This window comes from Mustela lutreola, chromosome 15, assembly GCF_030435805.1.
Source record: "Mustela lutreola isolate mMusLut2 chromosome 15, mMusLut2.pri, whole genome shotgun sequence".
Classification (NCBI taxonomy): Eukaryota; Metazoa; Chordata; class Mammalia; order Carnivora; family Mustelidae; genus Mustela; species Mustela lutreola.
Window position 1 is genome coordinate 55,730,431 of NC_081304.1, and position 16,963 is coordinate 55,747,393.

The 16,963-nt window shown below is 46.4% G+C and overlaps 1 protein-coding gene across 1 annotated transcript in view; it reads right to left on the reverse strand.

The window, feature by feature from the left end:
• DNAH9 (dynein axonemal heavy chain 9) overlaps nt 1-16,963 on the reverse strand; it is a 321,088-nt gene that overhangs the window by 268,993 nt on the left and 35,132 nt on the right. Inside the window, exons 11-15 of the mRNA XM_059150223.1 lie at nt 13,396-13,464; nt 11,670-11,796; nt 7,553-7,808; nt 5,859-6,100; nt 658-793 (exon numbers count right to left, since the gene is read on the reverse strand). Coding sequence (XP_059006206.1) covers nt 658-793; nt 5,859-6,100; nt 7,553-7,808; nt 11,670-11,796; nt 13,396-13,464 — 830 coding nt within the window. The remainder of the gene's footprint in view (nt 1-657; nt 794-5,858; nt 6,101-7,552; nt 7,809-11,669; nt 11,797-13,395; nt 13,465-16,963) is intronic.

A 16,963-nucleotide genomic window follows, 5' to 3' on the forward strand; every position in this document is an offset into this window, starting at 1 on the left:
TGTCAACTCTTCCTCTCTTTCCATCCTACCACTTACTAGCCAAGGTTGGCCCTGTGTACCTTAACTCAGTTTTTCCATCACAAATTCAAAGCTATTTTTTTTTAACAGCTTCAGAGAAAGCCCACAATCTCAACATTCCTTTTCCTTGCAAAAACTACCTCATCCCCAGCTTGCCTCTTTTCACACAGAAAAGCTTCTGTTTCTTCCACTTAACCTGGTGACAACAACCTCCCTGTGTTCTCAAAAGGCTACAGAGATAGAGTCCATTAAGCTTGAAGGCACAGAACGTCCCCCTCCCACTGCCATGAACCAAGTCCAAAGGAAGTCGCCATTACTAACTATGTTGCCTGCTGCTCCAACTTCATTCTCTTTATGAAGCTTTATTTAGATTCAATTGGCACTTGGGTTTTTGCTTTTGTTATGGGCTTCACTATCTTAGAGCCTGGCTTACCACCTGAGTTTTAAAGAGAGAAAAATCTTTTTTTCTGGGAACAATGTAGAAACTCAGCACCCTGGTTATTTTACTAGGTACCATTCACAACACATCTGCAACATTTTGCGAAAAGGCACAAAGCACTTGATCACACTTCACTTTTCATCAACAGGTGCTACTGTTATCTTTCCAGTAATAACACATGTCCCTAAGCCAGTAAATACCAGTGTTTTCCAGGAGGTACTTGAGGGAGCACTCAATGGCAAGAAAAAATCCATCCAGCAACATCTCATCAATGTAGCTGAGGTAAGTCTTCCAGATATCAGAGGTTGGGTCTGCTGCAAATAGACCTAGGTTTTCCTATGAAACAGAGAAGAATGGATTTAAACCATGTTTAATAATATGGAAGGGCTGGTCTAGTTATCATTAATAGGGAAAAAACAACACTGGGGCCGGGGGGAGTTTGCTATTACACATATATAGAATCCATTCTGTCTAATGGGTATAACCACTGAGTGAAAGGAACATGAACTTAATACGTGAAGGGACTATGGGGGTCTCATCCTGTCCCCGAGAAAGAAGGATGGGGTCAGGCCACTTTCCCAGGAAAAATGGGACACTGGGTGTGATTGATAAGTGTTGATGGGTGTGCTGTGGAAGAAACTATATCAAGGCAGAAGTTAGGGCAGAGAGAGGAAGGGGTGCTAGGGGTAGAGGGCTTTAGGATTCAAGGAATGTAATAAATTTGGGGTTCAAGCAAGTAAACCATTTCCTGGCTAGTCCTTAGAAATGAGCTGGAGTGTTTTGTTCGGGGCATTTACTACTAAAGGCCACCATGCTGAGTGACTTAGAAAATGCATACATATAGGGGCACCTGGATGACTCAGTTGGTTAAATGTCTGACTCTTGATTTCAACTCCGGTCACAATCTCAGCATGGTGAGATCGAGCCCCGCGTCAGGCTCTGTGCTAGGCATGGAGCCTGCTTAAGATTCTTTCTCTCCCTCCCTCTCTGCCCCTCCCCTCCCTCTCTAAAGAGAGGGAAAAAAGAAAATGCATTTACATAAAGGAACACATGTGTGCTCCCCGCCCCCAAAACCTGATGGGATGGCACAGACATCCCACTTACTCATCACCATTTTCATTACCAAGCCTTCTGACATCAACTTTCCATTTATCCCAGATCTTCAAACAAAATGCTAACTACTTTGCAGAAAGAAGTACATTTTTTAGGTGACGCACACCCCTTTACAAACATTTCCATGTATAAACCCCCTGGATTAAAAAAAAACACAAAAAAAAAACCTTCATGATCCTGTCTTTACGTGACAAAACTCTAAAATACATTACCTACCTCTATCCTTCCAAAGTAGATAGACAATTTTTTTAATGATTTAAGGCCAATCGCCACACAAATCATAAGACAGTGACAACATCAAGTTGCTCTCAGATGTTATTAAGTGTGTCTGTCTGCTTTTTATTTTTTTAAATATTTCTGTTTTATGACTGCTTTGTGTAGTTGTTCAATCTCCTCCCTAATGTCACACCATCAGAATGGCTATCTCTACATTTCCACGTTTTACCTGAGCTCTACTATGGTCTAAGGAGCAAAAATGTTGGAATTTCCATGCACTAGGAAAAGAAATGCCTTGAGTTTCTGATTCTAGCCAAGAAAGAGGAATGAGATCAGACCTTCCCAAGAAACAGTTCTTTGGGAGCAACTAGAGAACAGGGATGGGATCCTTCAGAGAAGGAAGTCCTCAAGTTGAGCTTTGCAACCCCCTGACTTTCTACCTAGAGGCACCTGCCAAACTGTGCCCGTGGCTCAGGAAAGAGGACCACAATGACAGACATCCTTCCTGCCAGGCAGGAAAAAAAAAAAAGGCAATGGAGGTTTTGGGGCTACAGAGATCACGGAGTCTCCTTGAATATTTGAACATGAAGCCGCACATCCCGGGAGCCAGACTCTATAAGGCTGGGCAGAGCACAGTTGTAAGCTGCACGGAGATCATGCGGTCATAGGGTGCACTGGGCAACGTTCGTGTTCTATCCAAAGTAGCAGAAGACCTGACAGATGGCCCAGAGTGTTGCCAAGACCCCAGAAACACCATGCTTTGGGGGTTAGAGCTTCCCTAGAGTATGGTCTCCTTAGACCCCATCCTCACAAAGCTTAACATCGAACCTCAGCAGGAAGAAGCCGACCCACCGGTAGGTTAACTGCCTGTCAGAGGAAACATGAAAACTCCTTAAGGGAAGTAACAACTCTGTTCTAAAGTGGCCTCCAACATGGCTGGAACAGAACAACCACCACCACAACCACAAAAATTACTAGATAGGCCAAGGAGCAGGGAAGTGTGACATTTGACCGAAAGGGGAAATCATCACAAAAAACAGACTCAGCAAATAATTGCCATACCAATTCTGCAATGCTGCTTCCTCAAATTGATTTTATGTGAGAGAAAAATTAACCTCTGTCACATTGAAAAAAAAAAAAAAAAGACGACTCAGAAAATAAAACAGATGTCGGGATTAGCAGATAAGAGTGTCATAATTTGATTTAAAACTCCTCAAAGTTGATGAAAAACAGGTTCGAGAGGTTCACAGACTCCGAGCTGGGTGAACAGAAAGCAGACCTATCTGGGCACATTGCAGTGAGACATGAAAAAAAAAAATACAAAGATTAAGAAAAGAATCTATTAAAAGCAGCCTGAGAGAAACAATACATTATATAGAGAGGAACAAAGACACAAATTACGGCTGGCTTCTCCTCAGAAACACTGGGGAGGGGAGGAGACAAGAAAATAACTTTTGTTAAGACAAATAAAACTGTCGATGTAGAATTCTATAGCCAATGAAACTATCCTTCAAAAACAAAAGTGAAATAAGGACATGTCAGAGAAACAAAAACTGAGAACACGTGTCATTGGTAGACGGCATCTGCAAGAAAAACTAAAGGGAGTTCTTCATCCTTCAGGCTGCAGAGAAATGACCACAGGTGGGAGGTCCATTTTCCAAGAAAGAAAAAAAAAAATCTGGAAATGGTGAGTATATGGGTGAATATAAAATACTATAAATATTTTCTCTTGAGTTCTTTTATATTTCTTAAAAAATATATTTATTTTTTTTTAAAGATTTATTTGTCAGAGAAAGAGAGAGAGCACAAGCAGAGAGAGAGAAAGAGGGAGAAGCAGGCTTCCTGCTGAGCAAGGAGCCCGATCTGGGACTCGATCCCAGGACTCTGGGATCATGACCTGAGCTGAAATCAAGAGTCAGAGTCAAATTGAACCACACTGAAAACATTTCACAGGAAAACTCTGAAGCTGATGGGGATTCATTTGAGACCTACTGTAACCCAGAACAACCACAGCAAATGTCATGCACAGGATGCAATGCCCCTTGAGAAATCAGACTATTTAAAAAAAAATGGTTAATAACAAGAAGGTAGGAAAGCAAGAACAGAAAAGCAAAACAGACATGAAGCAAATAGGAAACAGCAAAATGGTGAGCTAAATCCAATCATAGCAATAATTACGTTCAGTGTCATCGTCTGAACATTCCAGTTAATCAGCAAAGTTGTTAGCAAACTGAGTCTCTACTATAGGGTCTGTAAGAGAAGAATTTCGAATCTGAGGAAACAAACAGGTCAAACGTAGAAGGGCAGGACGATAGGCAAGACGAAGAAGGAATGATGAATCTGGAAGGTAAGACGAGAATATTAACAGGATAAAAGAAGCCTCAGGTCAAGGGAGTATTCTGAGAAATAAAAAGAGAATTTCATGAGTATAAAGTGGTCAATTCATCAGGAAATTATAATAATTATAAATGTGTTTGTAACAGAAGAGCATCAAGGGACACTGGGGTGCCTCCCTCGGTGAAGCGTCTGACTCTTGTCAGGTCGTGATCTCAGAGTCTCGATATCGAGCCCCACATCGGGCTCCATGCTCTGTGCAGAGTCTGCTTAAGACCCTCCAGCCCCTCCCTCTGCCCCTCCCCCCATAAAATAAATAAATCTTTTTAAAAAGAAAAAAAGTCAACAACATCAAATACTTGATGAGAACTCTGACCACACTGAAGATTTTGACAAATCATCATTCACAGTCACAGGCTGAGCTTTTAGCACTCTACCTTCAGTAACTGGTAGAACGAATGGACAAAAAGTTCAGAAACCATACAGAAGATCTGCACAATACTATCAGCCACTTTGAACTACTTGATATTTATAGGACACTATGCCCAACAATGGAAGAATAATGTATTGTCAAGTGTGCAAGGAACATGCCATAGATAGACAGACTTGTAGGTCACGGAAAAAGTTTCAGGGAGTTCCCGATAATTCAGATCTTTGAGAGTACTCTCGCTGACCACACTGGGACTGAACTCAACATCAATTTCATTGGGCTATCCAAAGAAGTCCCGAACATGGCGAAATGAAGCCATGCGCTTCTCAACGACTACTGAGTTAAAGTATGAGTCACAAGCCAAAAAAATTTAAGGCTGAATGACAACGGAAATGAGGCCTGTGAAATTTGGGGAATGCAACTACAGCACAGCTAACAAGGAAAATTATGTCAAATGCTTGTATTCAAAAAGAAGAAAGACTTAAAATCTGTCCCCTAAGTTTCTGCCCTTGGAAGTTGGTAGGGCGGGGGAAGATGGGCATCATAACCCCAAATTAAGAAAAGAAAGGCTAAAGAACAAACAGCAGAAGTTAATGAACTAGAAGACAGATGAAGAAAATCAACCAAGTCCAAAGTACATGTCACGTGCCTCAGACCACAAATCATCCCAAATGTCAACTGTGGCTCGGTACTGACTTTGGGCTTGAGATCAACCTGCCAGAAACAGCTGGTGTAGGTGGCTGGGGTAGGGCTGAAGTTGGTGGCCACTTAGAGCTCCCATCCATGGTCCAGTCATTGACAGCAGACCCGAGGCTGCCCTGATCACAGGCGGGGCAGAGCCTTGCTGCATCAAGTACAGGTGCCTGCACGGCTTCTTCTCTTTACCAAAGGCAGGCAGGGAGACCAGGCTCATCTTCCACCTCCCTGGGCTGATAGAGCTGGGTGACAGGGACGCTGCTGGGGGCCCACACTGGGCTCTGTGGCAAGTTGAGGCTGGTTAGTTAGGATGCTAATTTAGGGTTCTGCACTGGAAACATCCTTCTATCTCCTTGGAGTCTGGCGTGGGACTTAAGTCATGCCAGTGTCTTAACAACCATTAAAAAAGTATTAATTTTGACATGCTGATACCAGAATGTCTTGCCTCTCTTCCTAGCTGTTAGCTTTGGTTCTCTTGCTGTCACTATACACCTCCGTCCCTGAATGCAGAAGACACGGCGTCTGTTGCTTAAATCATTTCTTACACCCAAATACCATTCCCTGTGCCCTCCCTCAGCTAGTGGTATGTGTATCTGAGAGGCCGGTTATTACCTGCACGAGGGCGTGAATCTTAAGTCCAGATTCTTTGATGAGATTGTAGTATTTTTCCATACGATCATGCTGATCGTCCATGGAAAGAAGGCATTCCTTTTTTCCGTCTTTTCTCTTAAATATCGGAGACACCCATGTTTTCATGATGTTTTGAATCTCTTCCACATTGTCCTTAGCTTTCTGAATTCTTTGTTCGAGATCGTGAATGCCATTGGTGATTTGAATGACATAATCCAAAATGCCTGCTCCCCCAAAGAAACAAAATTAATTGAAATCACTAAGGTCTAGTTGCCATAAAAGGAAGGGATTTAATATTTGTAGGGATTTTTTTTTTAATTTTATGCATTTGAGGGAAAGAATGAGTGGGGGCAGAAGGAGAAGGAGAAGACCCCCCCCGCAGAGCAGGGAGCCCTATGCAGGTTTTGATCTCAGGACCTTGCAATCATGACCTGAGCCGAAGGCTTAGCCAACTACCCCAGTCAAGACCCCTTAATATTTGTAGGTTTTAAAAGACTTTTCTGCACAGGTTACTTTGTTGTCACCAGAGCCCTCTTCTTCTTAGTTGTGCTGAACAGCCAAAATTGTCCATAACCCTGATTATGGAAGGAAAGAGACAAAGAGGTAACGCTTACCAACCAAGGACACAAAAGCTGGCACAGCGGCTGGGGCATACCAGTGCACCAGGATGATTTCATTGGATTAATGGACCTTATATTTTTGAGCACTTTTGCTTTATTAAATGTTGAAAACATTGTTCCCTCTTGCATATAAAATAAAGTTCAGACTCGCTTAACATGGCATTCCAAGACTTCGGAGTTGACTGTAACTTTCCTTTGAAACTCGACCTCTTTTGAGGACTCTAATGAGAATTAATCTCCCTCCCCTGTGACTCACCATGCTGTATTTTTAATTCTGTGATGGCTTTTTATCGTAGCTTGTCTTGCATGATTTAGAGTTGTACATATGTCTGTGGTCTCAACTAAATGTGAGCCCTTTGAGGGTAGGAACCATGTCCCACATACCTCATAACCCATATTCCCTGCCTGGTCCCTCATGTAGTACCCTGCAAATGTTAAACCATCCATGAGATTAGTAGTGAATTGGAGGATACCTGAGAATTAAAAGCATAGTACCCCCATTTGAGAGGACTACAGTCCAGGGGGGCCTGTGTGGCCCGGTCAGTTAAGCCTCCGACTCTTGATCTTTGTCAGGTCACAACCTCAGGGGTCATGGGACAAGCTCCACATTGGGCTCCACACTCAACAGGGAGTCTGCTGGGGATTGGGTTCCTCACCCTTTCTATCTCTATCTCCCTCTACTTCTCCTCCCACTCATAGACAAATGAATAAATATTAAAAAAAAAAAAGATGTCTACAGTCTAGTGAAGAAAATTAAGTAATTGGGATAACATAGTAAAAGCTAACATTCCCAATATATGCTGGAGAATGCAGAGTCTCCCCCAGAGCACAGTCACAAGATTTTCTAAATCTACCAATCATATCCAAAGAGAAGACGAGGAATGGAAGCCCTTCTTGCCCTCTCTGCGATGGATTGCTGTCTGAGAGGGCAGGTTTGTGTTTCGAACACAAAACCAGATTACTGGGGGGATCATTCGAGGTTCAATCAACTTCATCAGGATCTCAGCGCCCCCCGCCACCAATCTCCCCACCAAGTTGCAGGCGGTGCCCCGTTACCTTCTGTTTTCCAGTTCAGTGTCCCCTCCGCAGCTCTCAGACGGAGATCAATATCCCTCAGCTCTTCCTCCACTAATGGATATTCCACCTCCAAAAGAGTCTTAACCACCTTGTTGTACCAACTGGCCATCAACTCCAACTTAGCCACGAGCTGCCGATAGAATTCCTTGGAGGAGAACATGGTGGCCGCTGTCTCAGGAACCTGCGCCATCTGCCTGGGTTCAAGATAACTCATTTCCTTCAGCACTGAAATCAGCTGGAGAGGAGAATCAGCGGTAAGTGGCAGGGAAAAGCAGCAATTATCAGTCAAGGACTAGAAACCCCAGGACCCCAGAGACCTTCTGGGACTCCTCTTTTGCTTCTACATGTTCCTTAAATCTAGAGAAAGGAAATTGAGTTTTAGGCAGAAGGAAGAGGGCTCAGAGGCAGAGAGTCTTACCAGGGCTGTAAGTCCCAAAGAGCAACAATAACAAAAAAAAAAACTCAAGGAAGGCGGCATGAGTGACAGGAGAGGTCTAGCCTGATGTTTCTGGGCAGGCAGCTGACCGAGCCAGTTAATTCTTATGGGGGGGCGAAGGCACAAGGGAGGGGAATCACCAGGTATAGGCCAGCCACATGCCTGAGAAGCCCCAAACTCAGACTTCTGCTGTTCTCTCCAACCAGGTCAGACACACACATGGTCACAGACACTGACAGAATTGGGAAGAGATGCCCATTGCACAACTTTAATTGTTAGCTATAATCATTTGAAATAGCCCTTTGTTTCCGGACGCCTGTGTTGGCTTGTTTCTGGGTTTTAATCTACTAGGAAATGGAAGTCACCCAGGCCTCTCTGAACTTCTGTGGGTACTAGATTAGGTGGAACCGCCCAAGTGAGAGGCCAAGAAGATGTGGTCCAGTGAAAAAAGAGGCCTTTGGCTGGGCTTTTCGGCATCCTGGTCTTCACCCTTTGCATTTTTTTTTTTTTTCGGATTTTATTTATTTATTTATTTATGAGAGAAAGAGAGAGTGTATCGGGGAGAAGCAGAGGGAGAAGGATAAGCAGACTCTGCACTGAGCATAGAGCCCAATATGGGGCTCCATCCCACAACCCTGAGATCATGACCTGAGCTAAAATCAAGAGGCAGTCGCTCAACCAACTGAGCCACGCTGGTGCCCCACACCCTTTATTTATCCTGTTTACCTCAGAACCTATGAGGACTGATGTGTATAGGTAGGAGGGACAAAACAGATACCAGGCCACAGATTCTCCCCATCCCTCTTCTGCTTCCCTCCCCTTCCTCTGCATAGAGACACCTGGACTCTTACTCTCTCTGCAATGGTTCTAGGCCAGTGTTCACTACTGCCCAGCCAAGCTTACTCAGGGTTAAGGCAATTGCTAATCATGCGGCAGGGAAATGCCCTCAGCCTCCTAGCTTATTTTGAAATAAGCTCAAGATAGATATTAAAATTCAAATGTAAAAACTAAAAACAAAAAATTAAAACCTGGAGGCTGCTTATATGATATTGAGGCAGAGAAGGCCCTTCCAAACAAAAAACAAAACAAAACAGAAAATAAAAGACAGAATTTATAAGCATAAAGTATCATTCACACAATGAAAGACATACCTCACCTGGTAAAAAACAAAAGCAAAAATTTTTTAATATCTGACAAATATTGCCCAAATACTCAAACAAATTCAGAGGAAAAGAGGGCACTTCCACTCCAAAGTGGGAGAAAGACATGAACAAGTGATTATAGAAGAACTGTAACTGGCCAGTGAACACATGAGAAAGTTCTACTTTACTGGTGGTCTAATAAATACAAATTAAAACAATCCCGAGATATTATATATAGATATATAGATATTTAGTTGTACACGCTGGAAGCAGTTTGGAGAATAAGATGATATCTTTCTGGCAGGAAAATGACAAGAGTTCCATCTTCCTGAAGAGCAAATTGATAATACACATGTGAATTCTCACAATGTTAACATCCTTTATCCCATTTCTAGGCATTCATTCCAAAGAAACCATTCAGGATGGATATAATAATACAATAATACAATAATAACCAAAGACCTTCCTGTAACATTATTTATAATGTATTTTATTTCACTGTAAGATGCCCTCAGCTGTAAGATTCACTATTATTTCATGTCCAACTAAAGGGGGAAAAATGTCGTGTGTTAAACCATAAACATGTGCCATTTTCAGAGATGTTAAAAAAAGTACATCCTATGATCAATGAAATACAGATTGATAAAACTAGAAAATAATTTAAATGCCAATGGGAATTTAAAATAATTTAGAGAAATAATTTACAAAAATGCATTTCTCAGGGTGCCTGGGTGGCTCAGTGGGTTAAAGCCTCTGCCTTCGGCTCAGGTCATGATCCCAGGGTCCTGGGATCGAGCCCCGCATCAGGCTCTCTGCTCACCACGGAGCCTGCTTCCTCCTCTCTCTCTGCCTTTCTCTCTGCCTGTCTCTCTGCCTATTTGTGATGTTTGTCTGTCAAATAAATAAATAAAATCTTAAAAAAATAAAAATTTCCCCATATAATTGCTATCCTGGCCCCCAAAGGGGCAAATCTGGTCATGTCCCTCTATTCACTCTTACTAACATAGCCATTGTCCCATTGCTCAAAGCTGGAGCTAAGGGATGTTCACGGCTCTTCTTTGACTTGTGCATTTGTTGTCTCCCCCTGACTCACTTTATAAGTCAGGTATTCATTCCCTCTCCCCTTTTCCTCCCTCCTTTCCTCCCCCGCCCTTTCCTCCTCTCACCTATGAACACCTATAAAGCACCTACTACGTGCCGTGCATTGGGGCAGAGAGAGTCCTTGCTCTGGAGTCTACGGAGGAGGCATGGTCCATTCTCAACATCGTCTCGTCCTGAGGGCTTCATTCTTACAGTTACAACATCTAGACCGTGGCCTAGTTGGTAATCCAGAAACTCCTCACTTTGGGCATTTAACATTCAACTCCGCTCAGAGTGCCTGCTGATAAAATTATGCCCAGGAGTTCAATGATTTAAATGTCAGGCTTGTGTCATTCCAAAGTGAAGAAACAGACCCTCCAACTCCCTTTGCTGACTTATATTCCAGTCGGAATTGATATTCTACTTAAACTGTAATTTTCTCAAAAGACACTCATATCCTATGAACTCCATTTCTGGCTTTCTCTGTGCATTCCTGGAGAACATGCCACTGAGACAGAAATAGGCAATTGCTTTTAGCTCAATGCAACCTATACTTTTGAAAAAATTTTTTTCTGATATACTTCTTGATATGGTCTAGCTTTTGGCTTTCATGAAAGATGCCACATGAAGGTCTTCTGCCCTTCTGATCGCCTGGAGCAGGATCTCTCAACCTCAGCACTACTGACTTGGTTGTGGGGTGCTGTCCTGGGCATTGTTAGGGAGTTGAGCAGCATTCTTAGAATCTACTCTTCCCATGCCATTGGTATCTGCTCCATGTTTGACAACCCAAAGTATCTCCCGGGGGGACAAAATGATCTAATAAAGATACATCTTTGCATGTTGAGGTTCTAGCTTCCAACTAGCTGGGTTCCTTGAGGGTGGGAATGGGGTCTTACACTGGGTTGGCCCTCTGGCGTCTAGTCCATGGCCTTCATGTGGAACATGCATTCAAGGTAGGTGCTGTCTGCTCTGTCTGGTACTACCTGGTAATGCCGTTACCCCATCTGCCCAAAGATGGGGAGCAATATCTATTACCTGTTTAAATATGCCTCTAGAATTCTAGATAGCGTCTATCTAGACTAAGATATTTAAAATTCTGGGTGAGTTCATCTTGAGTGTAACTGCCATTCTAACTTTGTGTGGAAAGGCAAGTTCATTGTAAAACTGTTATCACACACAGGAAAGTTTAAAAAGTTATTTTGCGATATCTTCTGTTGTGCAAAATCAACACAAATCTACTGGCCAATCATGGGGAAAAAAAGGCGGCCATCGGACAACCTGAGAAAACATGGCACCACAGCATTCCCCCCCAGTAAGAGATCCAGGGTGGAAATTCTCAACAGCTTCTGCATATTATTATCAAAAGCCTTTTTGCTTTGGAAATCAGCCGGAACCCAATTTCAGGAACCCGAAAGGCAATTCCTGCTGCCTGACTTACCTGTGGGTTAAAGTTGACAGCGATCTGTTTTGTCTCCGGGTCACGTTTCAGGAGTGGTCGGGAAAGATTGTACTGTGACTTCTCTGACACGGTCTGACACCAGTCCTCATAAAGTCTCGTCTCATACCTGCCAGAACCAGAGAGAACAGCCACCTCTTACGCACCCTCCCAGCAGCACCTGGCGAAGTCCTAGTGAAGACAGAGATATCTTAACGTGTATATAGCCCAGATACCTACATGTGAATGTGTGCACATGTGTATCATGAACTGAAGATACTATTGGTAAAACACTGGAATCTGTTCTTTTTTTTTTTTTTTTATTTTTTAAAGATTTTTGTTTATGGGGGGGCTGGTGAGTGTATGCACGCATGCGTGCACAAGTTGGGGGGGAGGGGCAGAGGGAGAGGCAGATTCCCTGCTGAGTGGGAAGCTGAATGGGGGACTCAATCCCAGGACCCTGAGATCTTGACTGGTGCTGAAGGTCCACGCTACACTGAGCCACCCAGGTGTCCTTCCCTCAATCCGTTCTTAATTCAGAGTCAGTGGCTCAGCCTGGTAGCTCCTGCAGGTATCATCTCATTTCAAAAGGTGGCCCAGCTTAAATCAAAGAGCAGAAAGAAAGGCTCCCTTCAGTCTTTGCAGGGTGTAAAGGGAGTTGTGATTTGTCTCATTAAATGCTGGAAGAAGTCACTGGCTAAGATTGCTCTCACACTGATCTTCGAGAAAATCAAGGTGCCCGTGGGTGGGTCGTTACACGCTGACTGAGCCCCTCCCCCGTGCTGGGCTGGAGGGTCAACACCATGAAGAAACACCACACGGTCAGTGCTGCTAATGCCATGGAACACAGCTAAGCAGGAAATATGGAAGCACAGTCCTGGAGAGATGGACAGGATAGGAGGTATCCAACGGCGGGCTGAGTGTGTGATGCGGAGAATGCCGGGAAGCTTCATGGAAGAAGGGCCGCGTTAAGGCTTGACTGACTCTCAGAGGAGAAGAGGTATGGCAGTGAAATGATTGCTCCCAGCAGAGGTGAGAAAGGGTGGCCTGGGATCCGGGAACCCCTCAGGCCAGAAGGGGCAGGGACAAGGCTGGAGAGGGAGGCAAAGGCCACAGGGGGTGCCTCGAGACAGTGGGGTGGGTGTGGGGAGGCCCTGAAAGGCCCCCCAGTCAGGGGATGAGCCAACATCCTCGATTTGGGATTTGCTAACCGCATGGCAGTGTGGGCAGCCGGAACCGTGCCCACAGAAGATTCACTGCCACTTTAACGCAGGAATAACTAGGAGTGCAGGCACATGGTCATTCTTGTGTTTTCTCGGAAAGGACCCAGGAAGTATTTCTAAAACTCATCTTCTCTTTCTGCAGCACAAACTGTTGCTTTCCGCTCAGTGAGCAGCTGCTGTGATTTTCTGCGACACTGGTCTCAAGGTGCAGCGAGGAGCTCCCTACTTCCTCTAGCTCTGCCAAGTTCACGCTCCCAGCAACACTACCCCGGAGAGTGTCCATTAGGGCCATGGAGCTGCATTCCCCAGAGGCCCTGTGTTGGTGGCCCAGCAGGGCGCTGTACTCACCGCCATCGGGTTCTATCCTGAGACACAGACAGGCATTTGGCAGCCATGGTGGCGGGGGAAGGGAGGATTAATCTGCACAAACCCGGAACCACAAAGGCATGGCGGGGGGGGGGGGGCTATGCCATTTGCAGAACAATGCGATCCCAGAAGCCGCTTACTTTTCCAGCAGTGAGAGCATATCTTCGTATTTCTGGGTCATTCGCTTTCCTTCGGCAGAGTCCATGCAACTGCCCCCACAAAAGAGAAGAAGAAATGGCATCAATTCAGAAGTCAAAATAATGATCCAAGTAACAAACTACAGCCTACAAAGAACAGACTGAACCGCTTCGTGGGCCGGTCTCCAAACATCCCTCAGGGAGCCAGCCTCCAGCCTCCAAGCCAGCAGCGCCCACCGGCCACTAGAGGGCACCTGCACTTCCAGAGATGAGGGTGGGCCCCCCAGGTGACAGGGAGGGAACGCAGCCAGCCCTAGCCCAGCCAGTCACACGTGGGTAAGTGAAGTCCATCCGAAATCTGAATAAAAGGGAAACTGAGACACGACAGGAAAATGCTCTACATAGTTTTCTGTATTTAAGGAAGAAAAACTGTCTATAATATTGTGCATTGCAACACTGTAACAAACTAGATAACATTAAAACAATGTGTGTGTATGTGTGTATACACTGTTAGCTGGGTTTGATGCTCCTTTGCAACAGGAAATAGAGACCAGCTTCTGGGTAATGTGTGAAGCATCAGCACTTTTCAGAACCTTCCCAGGAACCCTGTGGGTTCTGCCGGCAAAATGAGGCAGCTTCTTGGGAAAATTTTTATAAAAACCCATTTGGGCTTTAAACCAACACAAAGTTTCTTCACTAGATCTCCCGAGCTTTCTGTGTAAGCCCTCACGCCTGCACAGAAAGCTCTGGATTTCCTGAAGGGCTTTTTTTTTTTCTTTCTCACAGTTGCTTAGTTCCCTTCCCTGGTGAATGAGCAGATAGTGGAAAGACGTGGAAAGGGCTTCAGACTAAGTGGGCTGGCTCCCCCCCCAGCCCTCCTCCCCTCACTGTGGGATTTCTGCAAGCCTCCTCACCCCATCTCACTTTTGTTTCTGGAGGAGGAGGAGGCCTGAGGGGACAATGGTCCCCCACTGCAATGCCTGGAAGTTTGGTAAGTCACCGGGCAAGGGCAAATTCTCCCTAGGTTCTACTTCCCTTCCTGGTGAGAACTGGAAAGCATTTTAGGAACCCATTTGTATATACAGCTGACCCTTGAACGACGGGGATGCCGACCCCCATGCAATCAAAGATCTGGCACAGAACTTGTGACTTCCTAAAAACCAAACTACTAAGAGCTACTGTTGGCCAGAAGCCTTCCCGAGAACATAAACAGCCAATGAAGGCATATTTCCCACATGACATGCCTTATGTACTGTATGCTTACAATAAAGGAAACTAGGCAGAGGAAAATGTTAAGAAAATCATAAGGAGGAGAAAATACATTTACAGCACTGTAAAAACTCCGTCTGGGCCAGCGGCCCCTGGATCTATCTCCTGCTCGGGCGGTGTGTGCAGGGGACAGACCAGGCGTCACCCCTCCTTCCAGCCTCCCAGCCCTCTCTGACCTCTTTCCCAGCTGCAAGTTTGAAACCATCTTCTCAGCCATCCCCCGCCTCTGGGACCAACCAACACCGTCTTCTGAGCTCAACTCCTTCCTGCTGACCAATCATGAGCTCCCAGGTTCATCAGATTTATTGCATCGAGGAGGGGAGGCCACGGTCAGCCTGCACCCAGTCACACCTCCCTCCCAGCCTACACCTCCCTCCCTCCAGACTTCTACTTCAGTGATGTGGTCCTGGAGGGCTGGGCCGATTCTTCTGGCCATGAAAGGGCAAGGGTGTCCTTTGTCTCTTGAAGTTGCAACACCAGAGTAGCGGCTGGGCCTCTCCCCAAACATGGGGAAGCCGTCCCATTAGGGGAGCAGTGAGACCTAGGATGCCATGGACGCTGCTGAGAGGGGGACAAGACCCTGAACCAGGTCCTTCCGGGTCCGCTGGCCCTGGGTTCTGCCAGCGGAGGCCCTACGTCTGTGATTCCCAGAGGACCGCATCCTAGATGAGCAGGTGAAACTTCTCAAGACACCGGCGCGCCCCTGTCGTATCTCCACAGGCTGGCGGCCCCCAGACTGGGCTGGACAGGTTGCTCTTCCGCTTTGAAAGGCTCATTCTCAAGCACAATGAGGAGCCTCCAGAGCCTAGTGGCCCCTGAGGGGTCCCTCTGGCATCCCCCTTGCCTGAGTCTGTGTCTCCCTGAAGCCACTAGGTAGCTTGTAACCGCCCTGGAGCCCTTGCCCAAGCCCTGGACCAAATGGAAACAAGGAAACTTTGAGGGGCGGGGGGCAGAGGGGGGAGGAAAGGAAAGGAAAAGAAATCTAGGTGTAAGTGAACCCACGCAGCTCAGACCCGTGTTGTTCAAGGGTCAGGTGTATATGATAGGGAACAGTACGGATGTGAATTCATTTTTAAACAAATGGGACTTTTCAGGGGAACTGTGGGGGACTGGCTGGGGTGCCATTCAGATCCCCCTGGCTCAGGCAGTGTAAACCACCCTCCCATCCCCCATGGCCATGGATGTTTGCTGCTGATAAAGCCTAGCCACCTGCCTCCTGGGACACAGCTGCGGGCCCCCTCGCCCAAGGTCATGCCCTCCCTTGGGCCAGCCCATATCAATGGGCGGGTCTGAGAAGATGAGGGCTCAGTGGCATGGGGGCAAGCTTCCCCTGGCTGGGGACTCCCTGGGAGGACCTCTGGGCTGGGGCTCTTGAGCCCCACACTGTTCCAGTCCTTTCTGGACTTTCTCTGGGGCGGTAGGCCTGTGGCCTCCGTTCTGTCTCCCCTTAGTTTCTTCCTTTGCAAAACAAAGAGCTCAGCAAGCTCAGGCTGCAGCAAATGTTGCAAATGGATTGCCTGCTGAGCCCACCTGACCTGAAGGCCTGTTATCTGATCTGTGCGGAGTTCGGGAAAGGGGGCACTGGCTCATTCTCAAGTTGGCCGCTTTACATCCCCATCCAGATTTTCAGCTCCCCCCCCCCCCCCCCCCCCCCCCGGTGTCAGCATTTGGCGCATACTGAGTCCTGCTTTTCCACTGGGCAGCACTGGATGGGGCAGCGGTGACCCCCATTGGAGCCCATCTTGGCTGCCTGGAATCATCTTCGGGGCCTCTGAAAGCATTCAGCCTCACCCCCTGCGCCAGACTGTCTCTAAAGCCCTACCTAGGGCCAGAACCCCTGTGAGGACAGTCTGTTTTGGTTTTGTTTGCCCCTCCAGTGCCCTCGGCGCGGTTCTCTGTAAAGAGGGGTCAGAGAGAGACTGTCCTTCCTGGAAGCATCCTGAACATGATCCCACAAACAGTTCCGTCTCTCACTTCTAGCAGCCGAGGGGCCTCTGTATCTAGCTCGACTTCCAGGCTCGGCTGAGCGGCAGGCCAATGGGTCCCACCAAACCCGGTCAGCTGTGGAATCTCAGTGGGGAGCCTGCTCAGGACGGGGATTCAAGGGCCCCACCCCGCTTCCAGATTCAGATTCCAGCGAGGGAGGAGAGGCCTGGGAATCTGCACTGGACCAGAGCCCTGGGTACGCGAATAGACAAAGTCCTTACACCACGCTTTAGGAAACTCTGGGCTTTGTTCTTTTCCAGCCACCTTAGTGGTGGGGAGACGCTGTGGCAGAGACGTGTCTGTAGAATCCTACAGA